Source organism: Seriola aureovittata, chromosome 5, assembly GCF_021018895.1.
Source record: "Seriola aureovittata isolate HTS-2021-v1 ecotype China chromosome 5, ASM2101889v1, whole genome shotgun sequence".
NCBI lineage: Eukaryota > Metazoa > Chordata > Actinopteri > Carangiformes > Carangidae > Seriola > Seriola aureovittata.
Window position 1 is genome coordinate 13,772,910 of NC_079368.1, and position 24,421 is coordinate 13,797,330.

The following is a 24,421-nucleotide window of genomic DNA, read 5'->3' on the forward strand; positions in this document are numbered from 1 at the left end:
AACTTCATGGGTGATAATGAGTTCAGATTGATTGCCTAAAACAATGGACTTATTAAAGATTGCAGTTGTTTTTACACAGTAGTGTATTGACATACTGTTCCAAGAATACCCCTTTGCCTTTAGTCCTACCATGTCATTTATTCAGTTCTTTTTTTTCTTTTTTTTTTACAACCTTGCCCCTGCATTTGAATAAAACCTTGTGAAGCAAAATCTGAGGTTGTCTGTTTCACTGTTGAATAATTTAGTTAATACTGTGTTTTTAATAGATAAATGAAAGAAAGAAAGAAACAGAACAAAAGCGATTTGTACACATTGAATTCTGCGGTCACTGTATTTGAATATAAAACATAGCATTTCTTAGTTCACAGAGGTGTGTTCTCAGCCTTGTAGGGCTGTCTTTGTTTGAATTCAACAAAGGATTTTGCTGGGCTGAAGCACCAACAGGTGTGTATCCTGATCGTTTTTTCACCAGCATTTGGTAAATGCTTTCACCTGCAAACACACAAGTCTCACCAATCTACGAACATCTTTAGCCTGAGGTACCTCTTTAATATCATGAGTTCAAAATTACTTTAAATAGTCAAAAATATTGCCAGTCTTCTCATACCTCTAAATACAATAATAATACCTACATTTAAATACCATAAGTTACAAAACAGGAGAATGAAAAGCTTCTTATCCACTACTGTACAAAGGCATTCATTAACAATAGCATTAATATTAAGGTATTCCATCTCTGTCATTTGACTGTCAAAGTTAAACCAGAAAGAAAAAGAAATGGGTAACAGTTCCCTTTACATGGGTCTTATTCCAGTGTATTAACCTGTGCAACTAACTACGATGTGAATGAATTATGCTGTGCTAGGACTTAATGCAAATCTCTTGAAATATAATGTTGAGTTACAACAGTGTAATAACACAGTGCAAACAGGGTGCTCAATTGAAAGGTAAAAGAAGCAGCATTTCATGTGAGCATATAGCGTTTTAGAAATTGAATGATTTTAAAGGAAGAAATTTTAAGTTGCAGTTTGGGATTTCACCATCAGAGGAGGAGGAGCTGCTTCATAAGTGAATATTTTGGTACAGAACATTTAACACTATGTGTTTACATTGTGTTGTTACGCATTTTAAATACATATTGAAGAGGTTTTTCATTGTTTACCTACAGATTAGATACTCTATAATAACTATGCAGTACTTTTCCATGGGTTAATACACAACAATAAGCCACTGCAGGGTGTTACTGCATTTGAGTTATCCATCCATTCATTTACAATGTCATCATGAGTAGAAAGTTGTCCTATACAGTTCTATAATTATATCTTCACTATTATATCCTGTGTAAAAAAGAATAGAAACCGAGTTCTGCATTCACCCGTGAGGAGTGAAAATCGGTGGCCTGTTTCACTGAGGGTGGAGATTTACGAACATGTATATGACACTCTATAAGCCCTTCACGATGCACTACTTCGACTAGACAGGGCTGCCACACAGGTTCGCGGTCAACAGTAGTACACTTTCTGTCGGACATGGGGGATCAGCTGAGTTGCGTTTGACCTATCTGCATGAGTCCACTGAGAAGAGTACCTGATAGAGTTAGATAGAGGTGTCGTATAGAGCCTGTCTGGTATTGCTCAGTGTGTGTGTGTGTGTGTGTGTGTGTTGTGTGTGTGTGTGTGTGTGTGTGTGTGTGTGTGTGTGTGTGTGTGTAGGCCTTGATGTCCCAAACCAGGGGTCTTTCTCTCTTTCTGCACAAAACACACACACACACACACGCACACACACACACACACACGCACGCACACACACACATATTATATACAAACACGTGTCCGCGTATGTGTGCTTTAAAGGCACACATTATGTCAAAGGTCGGGCTTTGTTCAGAGACACACACCACACTGAGTTTGGCAGGAAGACAGGTCAGTTGTGTGAGACGGTGGAAGCAGTCTGGATACAGGAATTCTAATGTCAAATCTAACATGGGCACATGCCCTTTAAAATTTCTGTGTGGCATGACCGATGCCTCTGGAAGATTTAAATACTCATCTATCATGTAAGATTTTAAATAGGCTGTGGATACATAGCAGTCTTTCATTTTCACTTGAGAAGGAAATCGAACTCCATTTCCGAGCAGCCTTGTGTGTCCAGAGCAGCATTGATGTCACTACAGGCCAAAAGGTAAGACTGACTGGTTTGTTGAGAGCCGTCCTTAAAAGTTCTCTGTTTCCAGTGACACTCCGCTGGCAGCCCGAGCTCAGACGCGGGCCTCTGTTCAGCACTTCTCTGTACAGTAAGTCACTTTGGATCAAAGCATCTGCTAGTTAGAGGACAATATTTTGGAGGGATTTGGCAGCTTTGGCGCAGTTCTCTGAGTCTTAACGGCAATTATTTCCACATGACTTTCAACATTCCCCTTGGGGGGGCAGTTTAGAGATGAAGAAAAGGGTGTGTATGTGTGTGTGTGTGTGTGTGTGTGTGTGTGTGTACACGTGTGTGTGTGAGACATTGTGATGCTGCAATCTGTGGTGCACCTTTCCCAGTCAAACAGCAGATGGCGCTGAGGCACAGTTCTCAAGTTAACTAAGTTTGGTGAGTGTGTGTGTGTGTGTGTGGTGTGTGGTGTGTGGGGGGTGGGGGTGGGGGTGGGAGCAGTAGCAGTGTGCTACAGCAGGCATCTTTATGACCCGGACAGATCAATTCAACCAAGGTTACGCCTACACCAGCCAATCTGAAGGCAAGATGAGGTAGTCCCTGTGTTGTTTTGAACTACAGGAGTGCCTGTGGTTGGTTGAAGCTCGATGCCTGCAAGGTAAAAACAGGGGATTAGCTGCCCTCTTTTGAGCAAAATCAGAACTGGGCAGTGCAGCGTCTCAGTTTTAATGTGGGAAGGTGGGACATGGCGGGTAGGGACTGATGTGGGTGAGTTTGAATTGGGGTTGTCAGGGTGTAATTTATCCTATGGCTCTGTCTGTGCAGATTAGGCAGCTCCATCTCTAGCTGGCCTCCTCTATGAGCCGAGCCAAGGTGTCTCTGAGCTCCGTCAGCTCAAAGATCTTGCCGTCCAGCATCTCCAGCAGCGTCCGCAGGCTCTTTCTGAAATTCTCCTGTTCCTCTTGGTTCTCCTCTAGCCGCTGCTCCGCGCCCGCCAACTGCTCCTCAAGCACCCGACCGCGCAGCTCCGTCTCCTGGAGAAACAACATTGTTGACATGTTTATGTCATTAGGTGGGCAATAACAGTTTTTTTTTTGTTTTGGTATACATGAGATTTTTATTTGACACAGGAAAAATCTGCTTTGAGTTTAGTAACTATCTCTTTCACTCACCTCAAGTTTCTGGGTAAGAGTGTCTTTTTGCTCCATCAGGTCGTTCATGTTTTCTAATTCCTCTTTCAACTTTTCCATTTCCTGGACGACATTAAAACAGATTAAAAGGCTGAGTAACATGAATCTAGGGTGCATGAGCTATTGCATTTCAAGGCAAGCCACTCCCCTTATTCTCTCTCTCTCACACACACACACACACACACACACACACACACACACACACACACACACACACACACACACACACACACACACACACCTCTTCTTTATCCCTTAGCGTAGTCTCCAGCTCCTCTATGGTTTGGTTCAGTTCAGTCTTTTGTGATTTGATCACTGGGGTTTGGTTGCTCTGGCATTCCAGCTCTGTCACCTAAAAGGGCAAAATGGACATCATGATTCAGATCCATGGAGAGAGAGAGATTGGTGCAACAGAAACAACTTATCTTTATTCCCAGAATACCTCTTTTTACTCTCCCTCATGCTTACACTCGTCTCTCCTCTCTGTTTTTTTCTCCCATCCTCTCATGTCAACTTCACACCATCCTTTCCCCAATGATCACTCCTGTTTGATTTGAATGAATTAATCACACATGAAAACAAGCAACAGCATTCCCGTGCCCCTTCCCTCACCCGTTTGTGTAGTCTCTCGGCCTCCTCCTGGTAGGCAGCCAGTTGTTGTTTCCACTGTTTGACGTTGGCTGTGGACTCCAGCAGAGCTGCCGTTAGCTTGGCATTGTTCCCCTTTAGTGCCTCCAGCTCAGCCTCCCAGTGTTTTGTCATGGCGGGGCTGCAGAGCACAGGGACATATCAGTTTACCACAACAGTAGAATAAGATAATAAGTGCTCATGCTTTCATGTTGGATGTGACTGTGAAGATTTATTTCCAACAAGACCTCAGAAAAAATTACAGTATCAGAACCTTTATTGTCTTGTAAGTAGCCAGATATCTATCCATCCATCCATCCATCCATCCATCCACCCATCCATCCATCCATCCATCCATCCATCCATCCATCCACCCACCTATCCATCCATCCATCCATCCATCCATCCATCCATCCATCCATCCATCCATCCATCCATCCATCCACCCACCTATCCATCCATCCATCCATCCATCCATCCATCCATCCATCCATCCATCCATCTATCCATCCATCCATCCATCCATCCATCCATCCATCTATCCATCCATCCATCCATCCATCTATCCAACCTTACTCCAGTGCTGAAAGCTGACAAAGGCTGCAGCAGGCGCTCAGACTGGAAGGATCGGCACTTTCAGGCCAGTAACTGTGAAAGCAGCCGTCTGCCACATGAGTTGTAATCTGAGATTATATCCTCAGACTGGCTGGAGCCTAATCTGGTCCAGCTACTCACAGACCAGAAGATGAGATGAGAGATAAGGGAGAAGTGATTGAATGTGATTGAATTTCATGATGGAGAGGCGTAGTGAGTCGGAAGAAAACGGCTGGTGAAAAAAACCCTCCACTTGCATATGAGCTATTCAGTCGACAGTTCAGAGCTGAAGTGTAATATTAGATATACTGTATGTTTTAAGGGAAAATGCTTCCGCTCTGCATCTCCCTTGATAGACATGACGATTACAGGAATTCATTTAAGATTTACATAATGCCCACTCTGTCTCTCACATAATGTCTGACTTGGGCGGGAGAATGTACAAGAGACCTAAACGTTGTCGAGTACCGACATCGAGTCAAGTACCTTTGAAAAGGAGCTCCTACTCCCACACACTCCACAGTAATTCCTCACTGCGGTGGAAACAGATCCACATAAAAACACAAAAGGAAGCTCAGCTCGCTCAAGGAGTGATGAGGGTCTGAGTATGACCCATAACAATGTAGTTTTCAGTTTTGTTCCACCCCCTCACTGACCCACACACACATACACACACACACACACACATATATATATATATGTTCACACACTGCAGCAGTACTCCACTATGCCATAACACCCACTCTGTGAAGTGTAAAAGAGAGAAAGCCCAGATCTAATTCACTCAGGACTCCCACGGTGCCTTCAGTTCTTACACAACAGCCACCCCCTCTGTGAGTGCAAGTGTGTCTGCGTGTGTGACGCATAGGAGGGAGACGACACTTCATCCTACACATGCACATACTAACTGACACACAACCACACACACACATACACACACAGACACACACACACACACACACACACATACACACATGGAGCGATGCTGTCACCAAGGCACACAGCCCCGCCAATGTATAAACCTCACACACACCAGCTCGAAGAGCAGGAGAGCAGGCGAGACGTCAAGATGTGAAGATGGAGACAGACGGAGAAAGCAAGGGAGAGCGACGGCGGGAGAATTAGAGGAGTGAAAAGAGTGCAAGATGTTTTGACATTGGTGTTCGTTTTCATTAATTATGAGGCTGGCTGAAAGGTTTCAGGAGGGCACCTGAGCACAACTCTGGGACAGCAGAGCAGAGCTGAAGGTGTGTGAGACACACGGAGGGTAAGTTAGCTGCTGCTGTGTCACTCAGCTGCTGATTGTAAAGATGATGTGATTATTTACTAAATGATTATTTATCATGTGGATTTTATTGGCTATTGATATTTTTCAGTTGCTGATCATTATGCCATTTTGTTATAATTTCCCTTCTACTCATGCAAGAGCCAATTATGTAATGTTGAACTGAAGAGACAAAAAGTTCCTCTTTGTATCAGCTTGAAATTGTTAGGATTTTGTTTTTACACCTCTTTTTTTTTGGAATAAAATTCACTAAAATTTTCAAAATCCCAGACTCTAGAAGTCTGTTTCTGTTACAGAAGATTGTATTGATGGTAAACAGTTATGTGTTTTTCTCTGTTTCATGTGAACAATATTCTTCCAAACAGAATGTGTCATGATGAGGAGCAGATTTTGTGGGGTGTGAGGTTTTATTATTATTATTATTATTATTATTATGTTTTATTTATCATTTTATTGGTTTTAAATGTATTTTGTATTATTTTCTTCTTGACTGAAGAAGAAAATATCTTCTTGATTGAATTCTGAATGTTTTTTATGGTTTGGACATAACCTGTACACACTGCTAATACACCATAACTCTTGAATAAAACATCAACACTCTGTTTTGTGTTTTACTACTTCACAATGTCAATCATAATTCTCCTCCCAGGCTCAATAAAGCTACCAAACACAAAGCGTAAACTTGTGTGACACAAGGTTTTTCTACAGCCGTCTTGGGTTTCTGCCGCGTCCTGACCGCTGTGCGTTGTCAGGTAGGTTCTTCCTCCTCACGGAGCCCTTCAAGAAGCAGGGAGGCAGAGCAGTTGCCATGGCAGCACCGGAGGAACGGAGGCGCTAGTGGCACCCTGACGTATGACATCGGCACTGTCTCCGTTCACACAAGCCTACCACAAATCCACCGACAGACGCCTACATCCTCCAACACTAGAAGACCATTCACACAGAGCCTGGCCAGTCCCAACAAAAGGTCTTATAACATAATGAAAACCATTCAAAACGAGTCCACTGCAGATCTGCCAAACACGCCTACATCCTGCGATATAAAAAACCCTCTCACAGCCCTGCATACAGCTGTCTCTCATCCTCCTCTCTCTTCCTCTGCCCTCTGCACCCACACATACCTGCCTACACAGACCTGCTAAGCAGCAGTGTGGTGTACACGTTATGGAGATAAGTCATCATCTAATTCCAGACACACGGCAGAGAGACAAACCGAGACCATCATAGAGGTCTGGTGCAAAAAGACGGCAAACACCTGTGTGTGCAGGTGTGTTTCAACATGTGGCTCTGAACCTTCATGAAGCACTACACAAGTAAACACATTCAAAATACACTACAAAGATGTTTATTCTTTTGTTTTAGCTATCAAATCAACTGTGTGGTTACACACTGTTAAACAAATGGCCAGAAAATACATTTTTACTGCAGTTTGAGGCATACGTGAGGCTGATGGAGCTACTGCGAAAGGTGATAGACATGTGAGATGAGCCACACAGTACATACTAAACTGAAGAACCATGAATCATAGCAAGAACAGACAGAAAAAGAGAGGGTTATGTAGGAAAAAATCTGGATGGTCCTTGCATCTACCCTCTCTGCATATGCCTCTCAGAAAATACAAGACTCAGGTTTGCTTGTTATGTCCACGCTTGCCATTGCGAACGCTGAGCGTCGACCCCGTCTCCCACACATGCAGCATTAATAGACATATCAGCAGCAAGGCTGCAGCAGGCAGTGGGTGTCCTCTCTACAGCCCGCTCTCACTGCACAGATCTGTGTAGCCTTACAGGAGTTCATGATGTAGCGGTAGGGATTTCGAAGCATTTGCACTTGAGCTTGTCAAGGCTTTAACACATTAATAAAAACATCTAGTGTCTCTAAAGATCTGTAAAATGATCTTTAAATATCAAAAAAAAATGGGAGGGTACTCCACTCAAACACCAAAAAAAGAGTGATAATACATTAAGCGATTGAATGATATCTTTAATTAATAAGAATCGCAGCCAGAAAAGAATGAAAGTGGCACAAATTACAGAGATTTTACAAATGAAAAGACCTGAGTGTACAGTCGACTACAAGTGACAGTAGATAAAAGGACAGAACATTTCCTCTCCAGAGAAAAAAAAACACACCTCACTCACTCCAGTGACTCAAACCGATTGTCGTCCTGTTCAGTTTATTTATTGTAAGGAGTGTATGTGCAGTTGGTGCATTTCTAGGTATCAGTGACTCATGTACAGACTTTCCACAATGCACCTCTCTCATTCTCTCTCTCCCCAGTTTCTGACAAACACGCACACAAACACACACAAACACAAACACACACTCACTCCCTCTCTCTCTCTCTCTCTCTCTCTCTCTCTCTGTCTGTCTTGGTCTCTGCCTCCCACTACCCACATTATGTTATATAAGTCTTACATAAACGCTTCATCGACACCTTTTCGGTGATGAACCTCGCAGCCACACCTCTTCAGAAAGCCATTAAACACAGCAAAAATATTTACATGGCACTTTGACCCTTTATCTTACATAATCTACTGTATAAGAACCAGTATTGACAATTACAAGGAATATGAAATATCCATTTCCATATTCAGCGTGCTAACAGGACACAAAGACACCAGGAGTGTATATAACAGTAGTGGTGCATGCATAGAGGTCACATACTCTGTAGTGCATCCAATAACATAAAAGTCAAAAGATTTGAATTTGCATTTAAAAAGATATTATTGCATCGCAGTAGGTAAAACATTAAAATATAAATATATACGAGTTTCCTTGCCAGGCATGCTCAGATTGAACAAAATTAATAACTTAAATAATCCCTCATTCCAGAGGAACACTTAGTTACATCTTTTGCTGGTCCACGTGAAGTGACAGTGTGTGAACGTCACTGATATTATTTAGAACAAGTCCTGTCATTTCCTTGCACCCATATTCCTCCTCACTGGAGTTTCGACATTTGTTAGCAGTTAGTAAACAGGCAAGTGCATCAGGTTTTGTAAAGAAGACCCTCCCTGTTGCTGACCTGCGATCAGGCTCTTATTTTTTCTGAACATTTGTGCCTGAACCATTTTTTTTTGTTTTGCGTAGTTATGATGTCGCAGTAGTCAGGACTTGTTATGACATCCCTATTAGAAAGAGCAGACCCGACAAGTCTTAAACTGCCCCCTAGGGAGGAAAAACACGAGAGAGCAGCGGTGAATAGAGGGAGTTCACTACCATGCTCACATGCAACATATACTGTATGGGTGCACGCAGATGAAAAGAAAGACGTAGAGGAAGAGAGGTGTGTACTTCTCTGCCTCAGACAAACAGCAAAACAGAGAGAAATGATGATAGTTGATCTATATTAGTCTTGTTTGTGTGTGATGTGTGTGGAATATCACTGTGACAGTGAGTGTGTTTGCAGTAAACATGACAACACGGGACAGTGACCACGTCACGATGTGGGATGTACCTGTGTGTGAAGGCCAGGGCGTTCTGCGCCGGCTCGGGACGGGTGTCTGAGTTAGGAGTCGTGTCACAGATTTCATCTGTGCCGTTGATGTTTTCCATGGGCGGAGTCACTGGGGTCAAAGGTGACGAGAGCTCACCTCCTGGAGACTCCTACATGTGAAACAAAGTTGTTCAGCTGTCACTGTCAGACCGACATCAAATCACCAACCAGACATTACTGAAAGAATCAGACGTTTGTGACATCAATAAATAAATATCAGTATGATACTGTCTAATGTCCATAATTTTAAAAAGTAATGATATAACCTATGGTGAGATCACAAAAGCTTTTAGATCAGCTACATTTTATAGATCTTAATGGCGTCTGGTTGCTTTTTTTTCTCTCAGAGAAACAGCCTCAGGCGTACAGGAAATGGTGCATTTAACATTACCAAAAGCAGAGACAGTAATTTCTGTAGATTCCACAGAAGAAGAACTGGGTAGTAGTTAGCTTAGAGTAAAGATAGACACCATGGCTGAAGTGACAAAGAAAAAATGGCACTACTTTAGGGGAGAAAATGACCACTGTTTTCATTATTGTTTAACTTGTCTATTATCTTTTACTATTAATCGATGGATCGTTTCCTCTATAAGATTTCAGCACCCCTAGGTGACGTCTTTAAGTTGCTTGTTTTGTCAGCCCAACAGTCCAAAACCTAATGATATTCAATTTAAAACGATTAAAACACAAAACAGAGAAGCACCAAATCCTCTCGTCTGAGAGGCTTATCAAAGCTTATCTTGAGAGGGATTATCAACATTGTTGCTGATTTTCTGTCAACTAATTGTTTCAGCCCTACACCACTTATGGGAATGTACCTATAATTAGTAACTAAATCATAATTAACTTACATGTAATAATATAAAATGTATAATAATTAACTTGAGTGATCTCAATTGCCTCTTATTACCAGAGATCCCAACAAGATAAAAACAAGAATCTCCCAAATAAATCATCTTTCCCACATAAGAGTTGACATGAGAAATGATGGAGGTGTGTGTGTGTGTGTGTGTGTGTGTGTGTGTGTGTGTGTGTGTGTGTGTGTGTATGTATTTGGGGATAGAGGGGATGCTGTCTCTCAGACTGATAAAGCTCTTATTGCTGTGGTGCTAAAAATGTGTGCATCTTAGTGAGCGGTTCCACATGCCCATAGGCCATTAAATAGCTTACTATAGCATTGGGAAATTGCAGAATTACAGATTAATGCTTATCTTTATATCCCATACAAGCACAGAATTATACGAGAGACAAATCATTTAGCTGTTGCACGTACATAAAACAAAGCTATTAAGACTCAGGGCTTGGGCACAATACAGTGGCACAATGACACTGCTTGTACGTCTCTAATGGACAAGCAGGAAGTGAGAGATAAGAAGAAGATTATGGCTGGTGTTACATTTTGCGCTCCACATTCATTAATATACCATTTAATATCTGTTCATGGTGCATTTCCGCTGTGGTTTTGGCCTACTGGGAACGGCATATAGCATTTAGCTCTCTGTTTTCTCATCTTGTTTTATCGGAACAACGCCTCTCTCATGTTTTTCGTTTTTAGTTTATTTAGAGGGGAGAAGGGAGGGGATCTGGAGGTTAGAAAGGAAGCCAGCAGGCATGTGGTTGAAACATCAGCTCTCAGTCGTGAAACAGAGCAGACAGCTTCAGTACACCACCGCAGGCTTATAGCAGGAAGGCCGCGGCCTTTACAGTTACAGTTACAATGCAATACAATCCTTCCAGTTCCACCAGCTATGATGCGGCGCTGGCCAGAGCACACGCAGCCTTCAACCCCTGATGAGAGCGAAGCTGTCCACTTGGCTTCATTAAAAAACACCCTCCCATGGGAAGCACAAGGTACTGTAGCATTTCAGCCCATGTGGGCCGCAGCATTAATAGTACAAGTAATAGACCGCAGTACAGTGGGGGGGCTGCTGCCCTTGCCTCCATAATGAACAGACGAGGACATGAAGCCTGTTAGCAGCCTTTAGATTAAAGAAGAGATTTCTCTGGGGATTCTCCTCTGAAACAAGCAAATTTTCTCTCAGATGCAGCTACACATGCCCTAAAACACTCTATTATTAGTTATCCCACACAAACAAATACCTAACATACAGGCTAATTATGTTCTGCAATTTATGGTGAGTTCACAGACAGCTTTGTCTTTTTTATGCATAGGGTGAATACATGCAGAGAAAATGTACGATATTGGTGTACATTATTTTAGGATTGTAATTCTTAACATGAGTGTCAGGCCTCCCAGGGGGTCATACAGTAGAGGAAAGTAATTTAGTGTTTAACTCAATATAACTCAAGTATATACTCAAGTACTGCACTTGTACTTTACTTGAGTATTTCCATTTTATGCCACCTTTCACTGCTTTTACTCAACTACATTTATTTGAGAGATGTAAATTACATCTCTCAAATAAATGTAGTAAAATGTAGTAAAAAAAAAAGTGTATCATGCAATTACTTTTTTCCTTTTTATTTATTTTTCTACTTAAATGTACTTAATGTTTTTAATCTAGTTTCCATGATATTCTTTCTTATTTTTTGAATTTGCTTCCTCTGATAATAATAAGAGAAAATCCTTTTTTGTTGACCCATACGCCAGCTGGTCATTACACACAACATGTCTGTGGCAGGAGGTCAGGAGGGGGGCTGACAAGATGGGTGGGGGTGGGGGATTGGGCTAATGTGTAGTTAACGTACCTGAGAAGGAGACGTGGCCATCTCCATCTTTTCTTGACTCTTCTCTTTAGCGAGCCGTGCTGCTTCTTTGTACTCTGCAAACTTCTCTGCAAACTGACACATAGAGGACAGCTATCAATATGGACTGTAGTTCATACAGTACTGTGGTTTAATCTGTTCAGTAAAGCCATATGTGCATGGACACACACACACACACACACACACACACACACACACACACACACACACACACACACACAGAGATCAGTGTGTAATAGGTCAACTGTGAAGCTAGGGGAGGGATAGGGAGAAACTGTTGCCAGTAACAACCCACAGTTGAACTTAGAAAAGAAGGCCCCTACCCATAATGCCTCAGCAGAAACGTGAGCTAACTAGGTCACCGTTAGTAACCTTTCTATCTGAGACATACACATGTGTAACACACACACACACACACACACACCTAACAAAGCAGACTGTGCCACTGTGTTTTTGCTTTAATCAAAAGTTGTTAGTTGATCTCTGGGGTTATTTTGGTCGAGAGCAAAGATACATCCAGCGAGCCTGAAGGGGTAGGGTGAGCTCAGCTGAGGGGCTTTGGGCAAATATACACACACACAAGCACACATCCCTGAGGTCCCTTTAGGGTGTGGTTCATCATTGAAGCTGCTCCCACAGTTTTACAGAGTAATTTAGCACATACAGTACTGCAGAGGGCCGACTGGTGAGGAAATCAAATTGACAACTCTGGAGCCGGTCTTGTGCCTGCCATTGGTGGAGCTGCAATAAGTAACTCAATATCATTTCACTTCAGTGCAATATAATAGCTCTGGTACAGTGATGTAAATGCAGTAGTTCTCAGTGGAAGTGCTTCAGGAGCGTTGGCACTGCAGTTATCTGAGAGGTGAATCTGATTATTTCAACTTTAAACCGAAGAAAATGTCCTTCAGTGTCTGTTAAAAGTGGATATTGATACGCCTCAGACATGGTTCCTGTTAACAGTGTAATTACCGGAGTAAATCAGTTAAGCCACAGATGCTCCACATTAGCCAAGAAGTTGGAAGTTGTTGTTTTTTTTTTTTTAGATGATCATGATTTGTGACAATGATAATTAACTGAATTTTAAAAACAATGTACCCTTATAGGTTAATATAAGCTTGATTTATTTGCAAAGTCTCATTAAGATAAATTAGAGAGACATGAGAACAAATTATATGTACAAGATAACAAGACAATTTAGTGACATGCATTATTGCTCTCTTACCTATATGCACATGCTGTTGTGTGGTAGCTGTCTGCCTTACAGTCATATCATTACACCTATTTGCAAAGTTGGAGAATCAGATTTAAAAAAAAAAAAAGGAACGGTCAAAATTGAAGCAAGAGAGTTTTGGTCCCTCACTTGAAACCAAGCTAAAACTGAGATGACCCTAGTGACATCATCTGGGTTATTTTCTCAGACTTTATTTAGAAAGCTGCCACCGGAGCCACACAGGACATTGTTTTCACAGTTAGGTCATGAACTGGACTAAAGCGATGTAAACCAATAAATAAAATTGCTGGAGTGCCACTTTAAACTCTGAAGCACTTACCCCTGGCTCCATCTTTGCCACAAGACCACACACGTTATTAATGTCCAGTATATGATATGAGACAGGACATGTCTTTAATATCAGGTATTGTTATCAGCTTCTTCATCTTGCCTTTCTGACACAGAGGGCACGTCTGCACAGCTGAGTTTGGTCCCAATGTGTGTGTATATTTGTGTGTGTGTGTGTGTGTGTGTGTGTGTGTGTGTGTGTGTGTGTGTGTGTGTGTGTGTGTGTGTGCGTGTATGTGTATGTGTGGGTGTGTATGTGTGTGTTATTCTGACAGTGGGAATGCTGTGAGCCTCCCTGGTTCACGACAGAGCTTAATCATACTGCAGAGGAGAGAAACCACCACCTTCTCTCTCTCTTTCTCTCTCTCACACACACACACACACACACACACACACACACACACACACACACACACACACACAAAAGTGAACGCACACATATAAATAACTTTCATAAGCACACACACAGAAAAAAAGCCTAATTAGGGCTAACTGCCAAGCAGATTCTACACTTTGTGAGAAGCTATAGCAACTAGAGTAAAAAGAAAGTTGAAATGCCATCCTCTCTCAGGGACTGGGGGAGAAGAAGAAAAGAGAAGCCTCTCTGTGATTGATGCTTAGAAGTTTACAGTAGATGTGGTTTGTGTGTGCGTGTGTGTGCGTGTGTGTGCGTGTGTGTGCGTGTGTGTGTGTGTGGGGGTGGTACCTTGGATAGATGATGCTCAGTGGAGAATCCCAGGCCGTAGACAGTGTTAGCTCGACTGTCCGCCCACTGGCCAAACTTCTGTGAGGTCTTTGTGAACGTCATGTTGGGACTGATGGTGCTGTTGATTATTGCCTGCAGGACAGAGGCAACCCACTTAATATGTATAAAATTAACTTTATTACTGCAGTGTGTGTAATATGTGTGTGTGTGTGTGTGTGTGTGTGTGTATATGTGTGTGTGTGTGTGTGTGTGTGTACAAAGAGAGAAGGTCAGATGAAAAGGCAGAAAGAAGTGTCTTTTTATGTGTCTGAATGTAGATTATTTGCAAAACAAATCAGGACAACACATGGAAGTATCAATTAAACACTATAGAATATGGTATTTATGGAGCAAAAATGTGAAACAGCTTTGTCTCTTTTCTCTGTTTCATATTTTTTTTAACTGAATGTCTTTGGGTTTTGCACTGTTACTTGGACAAAACAAGATTTTCGTATGCATCACGTATGCATGTGTTTATACATATGTGTGAGACAGGGGAAGCGCATGTAGCTTCTGGTCTAGAGCAGCACAGGCGCAACAACACAAAAACATCCATGCTGTTGTGCCATGTTATGGCTTAGTTTGAGCCTTATTTTTTGTTTTGCACTTTACAAAACTTGCACTCACATATTTCACCCATGCACACCATATACTACTGATTTACTGATTTCCACACCTCATACTTAGAACATTTAACTTGGTTTCATAATTTGGTTCAATTTGGTTCAATAAAATATTCTTTATCAATGACAACTGTGGTGCATCTATCTTTTTGTTGTGACCTCTTGAGCCGGGGTCATAACAAAGTCCTCAGTAGGAACCAAGGGTATTTGGGCGCAGTGTGGAAGTCAGAGCGTGTATGAGCCAAAATAGCAGGCTTCATCTAAATCTTATATAATTCAACTTCTTTTGTAAAGTAACATTGATAGAAAACAAATTAGATTTGATCAATTAGCAGTGTTGTGTAATAGCTGACATTTTGGTTGGCATCATTACATAATGGTGTGTTTGGGAAGGGTAGCAGTCCGTGAATCTGTGGGTTACACAATAGTTTAGTTTAGTGATCATCTATCTATTGAGTGCTGTATGATATGAGTTGGTTGCTAAATTGACCGTCACGCGCACACGTGGCGATCACTGAATTTAACTCAGTGACTTTGCTTTGCTGCTGTCAGTCCTTCACATTTCTCTCAACGTCTCATTCACCTGGCTTCACACTTTACTGCCTTTGCCGCTCTAGTTACGTCTTCCACCACACATCCTTTTCACTCTGTCATCTGTTTCTCTCATTTATCTTCAGCCCTGTCTCCTGTCTCCATAACTGGTGAGGAGTGTGCATGCGTGTGACTCGATCACACCATGCCCAGCAGAAATATCCCTCCTAGATCTCTAACAAGAATATCCTGAGACGTTAATTGTAGACTCTGAAGTGCAGACAGACACCAGCGCACGGACATGCACTCACAAATACAGTAGTTGCATGCATAAACATGATGAAACATGAGCTGTCAGTCTTGGGACAGGTTGCAACGCTGAACCCCTTTTAAGATGTGTTTGCACATTAGATTCCAGTGCAGAGCTTATTAACACCATTAACGCTCAGTAGATCACAGTGCCACTAAAATCTCATGGAAGGCCGTTTGATGTGTGAAGAGGTGATTATACTGAAACATCTGGAAGGTCTTCATAAAACCATGTCAGCTGGCAGTAAATAAAAATAACACAAAGGGTGCAGCAGGAGAGGTGCAATGAAACCTGTGTTGTGTGTGCGACGAGGTGTGCGAGATGAACGGCAACCATCGGAATCAACCACTCACCTTGGTGCCGTCCAGGCTGATGATGCGGTAGACGTTGCGTGTGCTGTCGTAGAAGTAGGAGACAGTGACCGCATGCTTGCTGGTGGGCAGCCAGTTCTTCTTGGTGTTGGGGTCAATCTGGAAGACGTGGGCCCGCGTGCTGTAGATGGGCTGCTCCCTGAAAGGGACGAAGAAGAAGTTGTGAACCTCTTTGTGGCGCAACACCAGCGTCTCACCAAACCCACCGCCAGCACCGAAACTCCTGTTGCCAACGGGGGAGTCAGATCGCCCTGGCAACCGGATTACCAACTCGCCATCCTCCATAGTTACACCACAGAAAGATAGGCTGTCAAAGGACGACTACATACACTCATAGTCTTGTATACATATATATATTAAAACTATAGCAGAGTTCCTACATACACCTTAAGTCTACTCCTCCTCTCATACATTATCTCTCTACGCACACACTAGATGCATGCAGCTATCCAGCAGAAACTCTTTTTGTCTTTCTCTCTGTGTAAGGCGGCGTCGTCTCTCTCTGCTCTGATATGGGAATGCCTGCAGCACTGAGCGAGGGTCACACAGGGGAACACGGGGGGGGAAAGGAGAAGGTTTGAGGCTAAATATAGACAGTAGGCCATGGTTAACTACCACAGACACACCCCACTGAGCTGCAGTTTCCACACACACACTCACACACACACACACACACACACACACACACACACACACACAGACACACACACACAGACACACACACACATGCACACACACACACATAAATGCATAAGCATTCACACACAATGACACAAGTGTGATGGAATAATAAATCAGTGTTTATGTGTGAGTGTTTATGTGGATTTGTGCTTGTGTTGCTTGGATCAGTAGGTGATGAAAACTCCATGATGGGTTCAGTTGAGATGACTTAATTCCTTATTGACCTCTGTGTGACACTCAAACCAGACTTTAGATTCACCCCCATTTGCATTGGGGATTATATAAGAGTCATCTTTGTTTTTTTGACCAACCATTCACCCGTCACTTATGCACAACCTTCACTCTTCGTCCATTTATCCCTCAATCTTCAGTTTGCTCTTCCATTGCCCTCATATATTCCAGCATTGTTGGGGCTTCTTGGGTAATATCTACAGTCAGTACACACACACACACACACACACACACACACACACACACACACACACACACACACTCTCTCTCTCAAAGCGCAGGGTGCAGAGGGAGATATTCTGGGCTGGCAGTGCTGGCAGAGCAGGAGATAGAGAAGTGCTTACACTGCACTGAGGGGGTGATGGGGGACATCAAAGGCTTGCTGTATAAATTAATATTAAAATTCAGCAGCAGCACCCCTCCTGTGTGTGATTAGCCAAGACTGGGAAAGAAAGAAAAACATGGAGACACGGAAAGAGAGGGAAAGAGAGAGAGAGAGAGAGAAGGAAGTTAGGCAAGGAGAGAAAGAAAATGATGGGGAATGTGAAGAGTATGGAAAGTCAGGGAGTGAATCTGGGATGATTAATGCCGCTCCACAAAGCTGCTTGTGGAGTGCTCTGTGCGAATTATCATAATCATCGACAGCAGTGTAAGTGGCAGAACTGTGAGTCATTTCAACTCTCTCCCAGCACACATCACACAACCCCGGCCTGTCTGTATGATCTGTGCAATAGCCGCTTGGCAACTGGCATCGTTTTTCATTGCATAATTTGATGGAGCTGTGGCAAATTTTGAGCTTCTTGTTGCTTGATTGTGTGTGTACCAAACACAGCAATGTTCCTGTGCTTTGATTTTTACATGAATGCCTGTGCCAAAGAGTTTTGTTCCAAAATGACACCCACCAGTTGTCAAAAAAAAGCAATACCTACTCCTACAAGTAAACTTTTAAAAGATAGCACAATAAATGATGGAATGGGATGAAATGATGAATCCTGCTCTCTTACAAAATATGAATAAAAATATATATTTTCCTTCCTTAACAGCAGGTATATCCATACATGAAAGTTATCAGATCAATCAGACGTGTTCGCACCACAGGTTCTGGTCTGAGTCTGACAGATTTCATGGAGATCAATTCAGAACATGTTGATCTTCTTGCACTCGAGCGATGAACTCCAGCGCTAGCATGTGGGCTACCTGGCAGTTACACAGATTCAGCAACAGGGAGAAAGAAAAGAAAGAGAAGAAGCGGGAGAAAATGCTTTAAGTTGCTGTATAACTTCCATCAGTACATGAAAGAAGTGTGTAGAAAGTGTGAATGTGAGAACAAAAGCTGCCCACCTCACCAAAGGGAGAAGGGTGGGGGCATGAAAAAAGGAAAAGTAAGTGGTCATTTCAGTTGGGTGCAAATGACTGGTAAAGGAGAAAGTGTGGAGGAGGATGAGGAGGAGGAGGAGGTGTTTAGCATGCAGTGTACTGCGTGACACAAGGGCAGGTGACGGAACGTGAATGTTAAAAACAGAGAGAAAGAGGGGGGGGGGGGGAGGCAGGCAAGATGAGAGAGGGAGGGAGAGTGATGAAGTGAGAGAAGAAGGGGGGAGATGAGGAGAACGTGGAGGAGGTGATGAATGTCGGAGAGGATAGAGAGCTGATGAATCCACCCGTCTTCCAGCAGAGGAAGATGGAGGGAGTGGGAAGCTCTAAACTGCTACACAGTGCAGTATAAACAATTACATGAACTGTGGCTGTGTGCTGCTCAGATTTGAACTTTCAGGAACACACTGCAAGTTTTTAAGGAAAAGAATGAGTCTGTGTCACACAGCTGTCAAGGCAAAACAGTCAAACAGGGATGGATGTGTTGGTGGATGGATAGATGATTGGATGGATGGTTAAATTCAAGATGCCGGCACGGTCAGACGGCACGGCGCGGCACTGTCCTATGCTACACATTGATGAAGAGCTGCTCAACGGACTTTCGTTGTTGTTTTTTTTAACAATGACTATAAAGATCTATTCTATTATATTATATTTAGAAATTTATGGCCAATAGCTGTAGGAATGGACATCGGCATCTCATTTTGTGTCAAATCACAGTAATTTCCATTCACACAGACCAAATTTTGGAAAACAGAAAAGAGTGCCACAAGTGGACTGATTTAAAGACAAAATGGCTGTTCTGATGTGTGTTCTCGTGAATTAAACAGTCAGTACACACAAATTACAAAAGAAACACATCTAGGTATAGTTCTGATTTTATCTGGCCAGGTTTTGTGATAGTTCTTGCCTTCAAACCAGCACAATGGAAGTGAATGAAAAATGCATCTAAAACCATTCAACAGTAACATCTCTTGTGAGAAAACAATGTCCCTCATTAGTCTTGATGATCCACAGCCCTCAAGGTGAAAAGTCTACATCTGAACTACTTTCTACTTTAGACCCCATGAAACTATTGACAGTTATGTCTGTGGATTTTGTGGACTGTGATGTAAAACTAAATAAAATTGTGTAAAATGATGTAGAATAAAAAAAATGAAACAAAAACTTTTTTTTGTAATCAGGGTGAGCTGGCCCATCAAAATATGTTGAACTATGGCACACAACCTCAACCCTAGACATGTTAACACTGGTATTGATCTGTTAACATCACTGTACCAATGTCTACAGGGCATTTCACATGAGCACACACACACACACACACACACACACTCTCTCTCTCTCTCTCTCTCTCTCTCTATCTTCTGCAGTTCCAACAGGTGTTGCCTATAGCGCCTCTTGTGCTTCAGGGGTTTAATGCACAGATGTGAACACTCAGTCTTTGAGTCACAATGTGTAACCAAACAGCTTACACACACACACACACACACACACACACACCACACACACACACACACACACACACACACACACACACACACACACACACACACATTAGTTTAAACCACAAAACGCTGCATTTTATTTTCTACTTGAGTGTGTCCCCTTTAACTATGCAGCTGCCCCTCTTTCCGCAAACACTGACAGCGAAACCCAAGCATAATGAAACGGTTCATCTCAGGAGATCTCACTCTCCCTTGCCACCTCCACCTCTCCTGAAGTTGTCCTTTGTTTCCAGAGTTTTTCATTAATTCAACAGAGGAGAGCTTGAGGGCGAGCAGATCATATTTAAGGTAGAGAGAAGTCATTAATGAGAGAGTTTCCTTGTTGCTCCATCTACTGGGAGCAGCTTGGATGACCTGAGATATGCCTGTAAACACATACACACACATACACACACACTCTTTCTCACACACCCACACAATCAAGCAAAGACAAAGACACGGAGAGGAACTGAGTCCATCTGTGCATTGATTGTATTAGCCCAAGGAAATGAGAGCGCACCACAGAGAGTGTTGATAGGCATCTCCAGTTCTCGTCCAACACTAATGTTCTCCTCTGTGCCGTTACCATTAGATCTGCAAGAAGTGAAATATGTCTCTATCTTGTCCGTTGCATTACTGCTGGACAGACAGCTAGACAACAGATCTGCACCAACTGTATGTACGCTTTCATCTCATCTGCACCTGCACATATTCACACTTGAGTACACATGCTGTATGCAGCATAGTGCCTTTAATCACAGTTTACAATTTATTCCATTGTGGATCAATTGAGTCATTGAGTCAGTTGCATAACAGTAAGTTAGTCACCAGTGAGGCAGAGCCCAGTGGAGAGCTGAAGCTGAGTGGGAGACTGCTGAATGATGTGTGCTGCCCACACTGTAGGAGGGCAGAGTGGGCGCCTGGGAAGCCTCCAGTGTATTGTAAATAGTTAATGCAGGAGTTTTGGCTGATGCCTTGAAATCGCACCATGCCTGTGCCATATTGTTAACCTCCTGCTGTGCAATTAATCACAATGAACTGCAGGAGACAGCTGTTAATGAACGGCAGGCTTAGTGGGGGAAATGGACCGCTGAGCTCAGGGTTAGGGGACATGCAAATGAGCAGTGCTGTGCACTAGGCAGATATTTCACTGATGGGTGCCTGTTGTTGAGGACGTGTAAGGCAGCGGTCACTGCGCTGCCAGAGAGAGAGGCGGCCGCTCTCTGCTACTCGAGCCTTGTGCAGCATTGTAGCTACCGACATTAACTCGCTTCTGACATTATACTGTTCCCAAGCCTTCTCCAGAGCAGGACCCAGAACAGGATGTACAGAACATCATAGCACAGATCTGTGATGTTCTGAGATGCTGTTGTTACAAATGCTTTCTTTCTGAATTACATAACTGTCTATAATGTAGGTGGGGAGAAAACAGTGGGACAGAGAGACCTAGAAAAACCAACATCTTCATCCACTCTCTCATTGGTCTAGAGCAAAAATAAGGGATTGTGGAATAGTAAAGAATCTAAACTTTGCTTAATTTTGGTAAACACACCCAGAAATCCCTATAGGACCCCCTGGTAGTCCCTCTTTGGGAGCCACTGCAGATTAAACCACTATTTGGTCCTAAAAGTTTGATGATGGCAGCAACTTCTGCACCAGCATTTGTGTGCCAGCACGTTGGTCCAAAGTGTATATGTATTTTACCAAACAGAGCATATTCTGAGGGGAGAGGCATAAGTTGCTTCATTATTTGCCTCATAAATTGTTGTTTTTTTGTGTGCAGCACACCAAGGCCATCAGAAGATCACTACTCTACCACATAACGGTACGTCAGACAGCCCACCTGAACTGTGTATCTACCGTCACCCTTATGTTAAGACAGACAGAATTTTACGCATACACCTGGGTCGTTATTTTGTTATGCGTGGTGTGGTTTCCATGGCAGGGAAGTTCATATCGCGTGAGGCGGCCGCAGCTGATATGAATACAGAAAGGACGGACAAGGAACTCAGTCTGCCTGTGGGATAATAATCACACTTACCCCATTGTTGTGGTTGAAATGAAAGGCGACACCTGACCGCTGATCCTTTTCGCTGGCAATGAAAACGAATCTCTCGGATTGGCTGCTGCGTATGAAGGTCTTCTCTCTACACGACAGCCTCCCCTTTATCACCGTCGGCGCGTCTGCAGGAATTTGATGACAACTGCTCCATTCCCCCTCCGCTGTCACCGCATGAATTCACACATACGTATCGTTCTACACATGGCACGGAAATCAGAGCTTCTTCTCCTGCTTTGGCGTTGAGCGTTTGGTGATGGAGCAGCAGCAGCAGCAGCAGCAGCAGCAGCAGCAGCAGCAGCAGCAGCAGGAGCAGGAGCAGCGCTGTGGGAGATCCAGCGCAGAGTCCAATGGAGATCCGTTGGGTGCCCTGCTGTTGTCGTGTAAATTACAGATCCTCGCTGAAAGGGTGGAGAAGCCCTGCTGCCTGAACTGGGAAAGACAACCCTCATTTAGCCAGATAACGCACAGCATCCCACTGTCCACCCGCGTCTCTTTCCCTCCCTCTCTCTCTCTCACTCTCTCTCTCTCTCTCTCTCTCTCTCTCTCTCTCTCTCATTACCATAGGCTCACAGGCTACACCCCCACTCTCTCCCAGACTACAGCTATTTCACAGCTGTTCCACACATTCAGTATTACCAGTACATTTCTAATTTCTAACGGAGCTCTTGGACTGAACCTAAAGTAATCTTTTTTGCTTTTGCGACATAATTTTTTGATTCACCTGACAAACCCTATTTCTCCTGATCAGTGCGGGTATGTGAAGTCGTTTGCATAGATGAAATTATTCTGCAGCTTCTATGTTGTAGCTGTATTAGCTGTATATGTGCTTTATTGATCGACGCCCATCCACAGACCCATGTGTCCACGCCCCACGCCCGTCCACATCACCCCACCCCACACCACCACACCGGTCCACATCTGGCCGATGCATCCGCTTCCCTCCCACTCAGATCAGTGTCAGTATTGAACTGCCTACGTCACGACACCGTCCTCCGCAGTGACGTCACTCGGTCCTCTAGGGACTGATGCCATTTGATGTTTTGTTGTTTTATAAGAAGTTTATTGGGAAGTACCTGATACTCACCGAGAGCTTTAGGAAACGTTATTCCAAGGCTGTAATATGTAATTTCCTACGTTAAATGCCACATTTTCTGAAAATATCAGCATCCCAATACGAGGCTTCTGTTATTATGTCTAATGAACTGGTCGATGCTTATAACAGTTTAATAATAAACAACCCAATAAAGAACCACATTCATGCTCCATGAGTTATTTAGGCTATTGTCTGTCAATAAATCAATTGTCTTTGGCAGCCCGCAACACAGACACTGTGTACTCTACATTTCACTGCAAAGTGACTGAATAATGCACCATTTATGAATATTTGTCACATTTATACATGTGATTCTTTATCATCTTCTGGTCTTGTACAGTGTTATTATTAGTCTGAGATGGCTGTTTTATGAGTTCTTGTTTTTTAATTTTTATTAGCTCACTGTTCAAGTCAGCAAAAGGGATTTAGGGAGAACATCTAATTCGGAACCCTGTGGTTGTGAGAAAATGCCTCTGTTATAGAAGGCACCATCTAATGTAAATATGCTTCTGTGCCATGCCTCAAGACAGTGATTTTAAGAATAACCACAAGAACAAGAATCTGAGGACACAGGTTACACAGGTAAATGTCAGTCCATAAATATTTGATAAATTGATCATGTTAGGTCATACATATAGGCTTAGTCTATACCCTAGAACTCACAAAGCCAAAATAACAGTAACAAAGGTCAATGCAATAAAATCAAAAATAATTTATTTGAAGCCCTCTGTGAAGGTCTATGTAGACTTAATGTCCACTTACAGTTAGGACTGTCAACCCTGCTGTTTTCACCATTCATATCTTGTCACTGAAATACAGAGAACAAATGACTTTTGAGAGGAAACCCCACTGGATTTGAAAAAAAAACATGATTGTTATGTTTATAACATTGAAAAGCTCAGTATAAATGTATGAATTGAATAAATCCCAAAGTTTCTGAACAGACAATGGATAATAAACAACATGACAGAGGCCACGGTCATTTTACTGGTAAAAGGGCTTATCTGATTCACTTCTATAGGCTAAAGCGAAATTCAAATGAAACTCATTTGGGTATACAAAATTGTCTCAACCAAATGTTTAATATAATCACACAGATATCCAAAATCATGATGTAATGGCTTTTAAAAAAATGCATTTCACTGTCCAGTATTTTTTGATACAGCACAGAGTGACCTAACTTTTTTTGTTTTAGTTTGTTGTTTTGGGTGGATTTTCCCTTTAACAAGCGCGTGGCAGCGTCCCCTTTAAATCGAGTTCCATTACGTCATGGCATCAA

The 24,421-nt window shown here is 42.7% G+C and overlaps 1 protein-coding gene across 3 annotated transcripts; it reads right to left on the reverse strand.

The window, feature by feature from the left end:
* Positions 1-317: 317 nt before the first annotated feature.
* Positions 318-23,304, reverse strand: homer1b (homer scaffold protein 1b). 3 transcript variants are annotated; one of them, XM_056375511.1, is made up of 9 exons: positions 22,029-23,304; positions 16,200-16,356; positions 14,344-14,475; positions 12,059-12,151; positions 9,311-9,459; positions 3,957-4,113; positions 3,586-3,696; positions 3,327-3,407; positions 318-3,188 (listed from the first exon to the last, which is right to left on the reverse strand). In XM_056375511.1, the coding sequence occupies exons 1-9, from the start codon at positions 22,031-22,033 to the stop codon at positions 2,997-2,999; spliced, it is 1,077 nt and encodes a 358-aa protein (XP_056231486.1). In that variant the 5' UTR covers positions 22,034-23,304; the 3' UTR covers positions 318-2,996. The 3 variants fall into 3 exon arrangements, with proteins under 3 accessions (XP_056231486.1, XP_056231485.1, XP_056231487.1); XM_056375510.1 differs by lacking the exon at positions 22,029-23,304 and having other exon boundaries at positions 16,200-16,715; XM_056375512.1 differs by lacking the exons at positions 318-3,188; positions 3,327-3,407; positions 3,586-3,696; positions 3,957-4,113; positions 22,029-23,304 and adding an exon at positions 7,817-9,021 and having other exon boundaries at positions 16,200-16,715.
* Between the last annotated feature and the right edge of the window lie 1,117 nt (positions 23,305-24,421).

Bases quoted from the DNA above. Each gene is read 5' to 3' on its own strand.
- homer1b (XM_056375510.1), bottom strand. From the start codon at position 16,502: ATGGAGGATGGCGAGTTGGTAATCCGGTTGCCAGGGCGATCTGACTCC. The intron at 14,476-16,199 runs GTGAGTGGTTGA...TCTGTCCTGCAG, and splicing joins TCAGCCTGGACGGCACCAAG to GCAATAATCAACAGCACCAT. The intron at 4,114-9,310 runs GTACATCCCACA...TGTGCTCTGCAG, and splicing joins GCCCTGGCCTTCACACACAG to CCCCGCCATGACAAAACACT.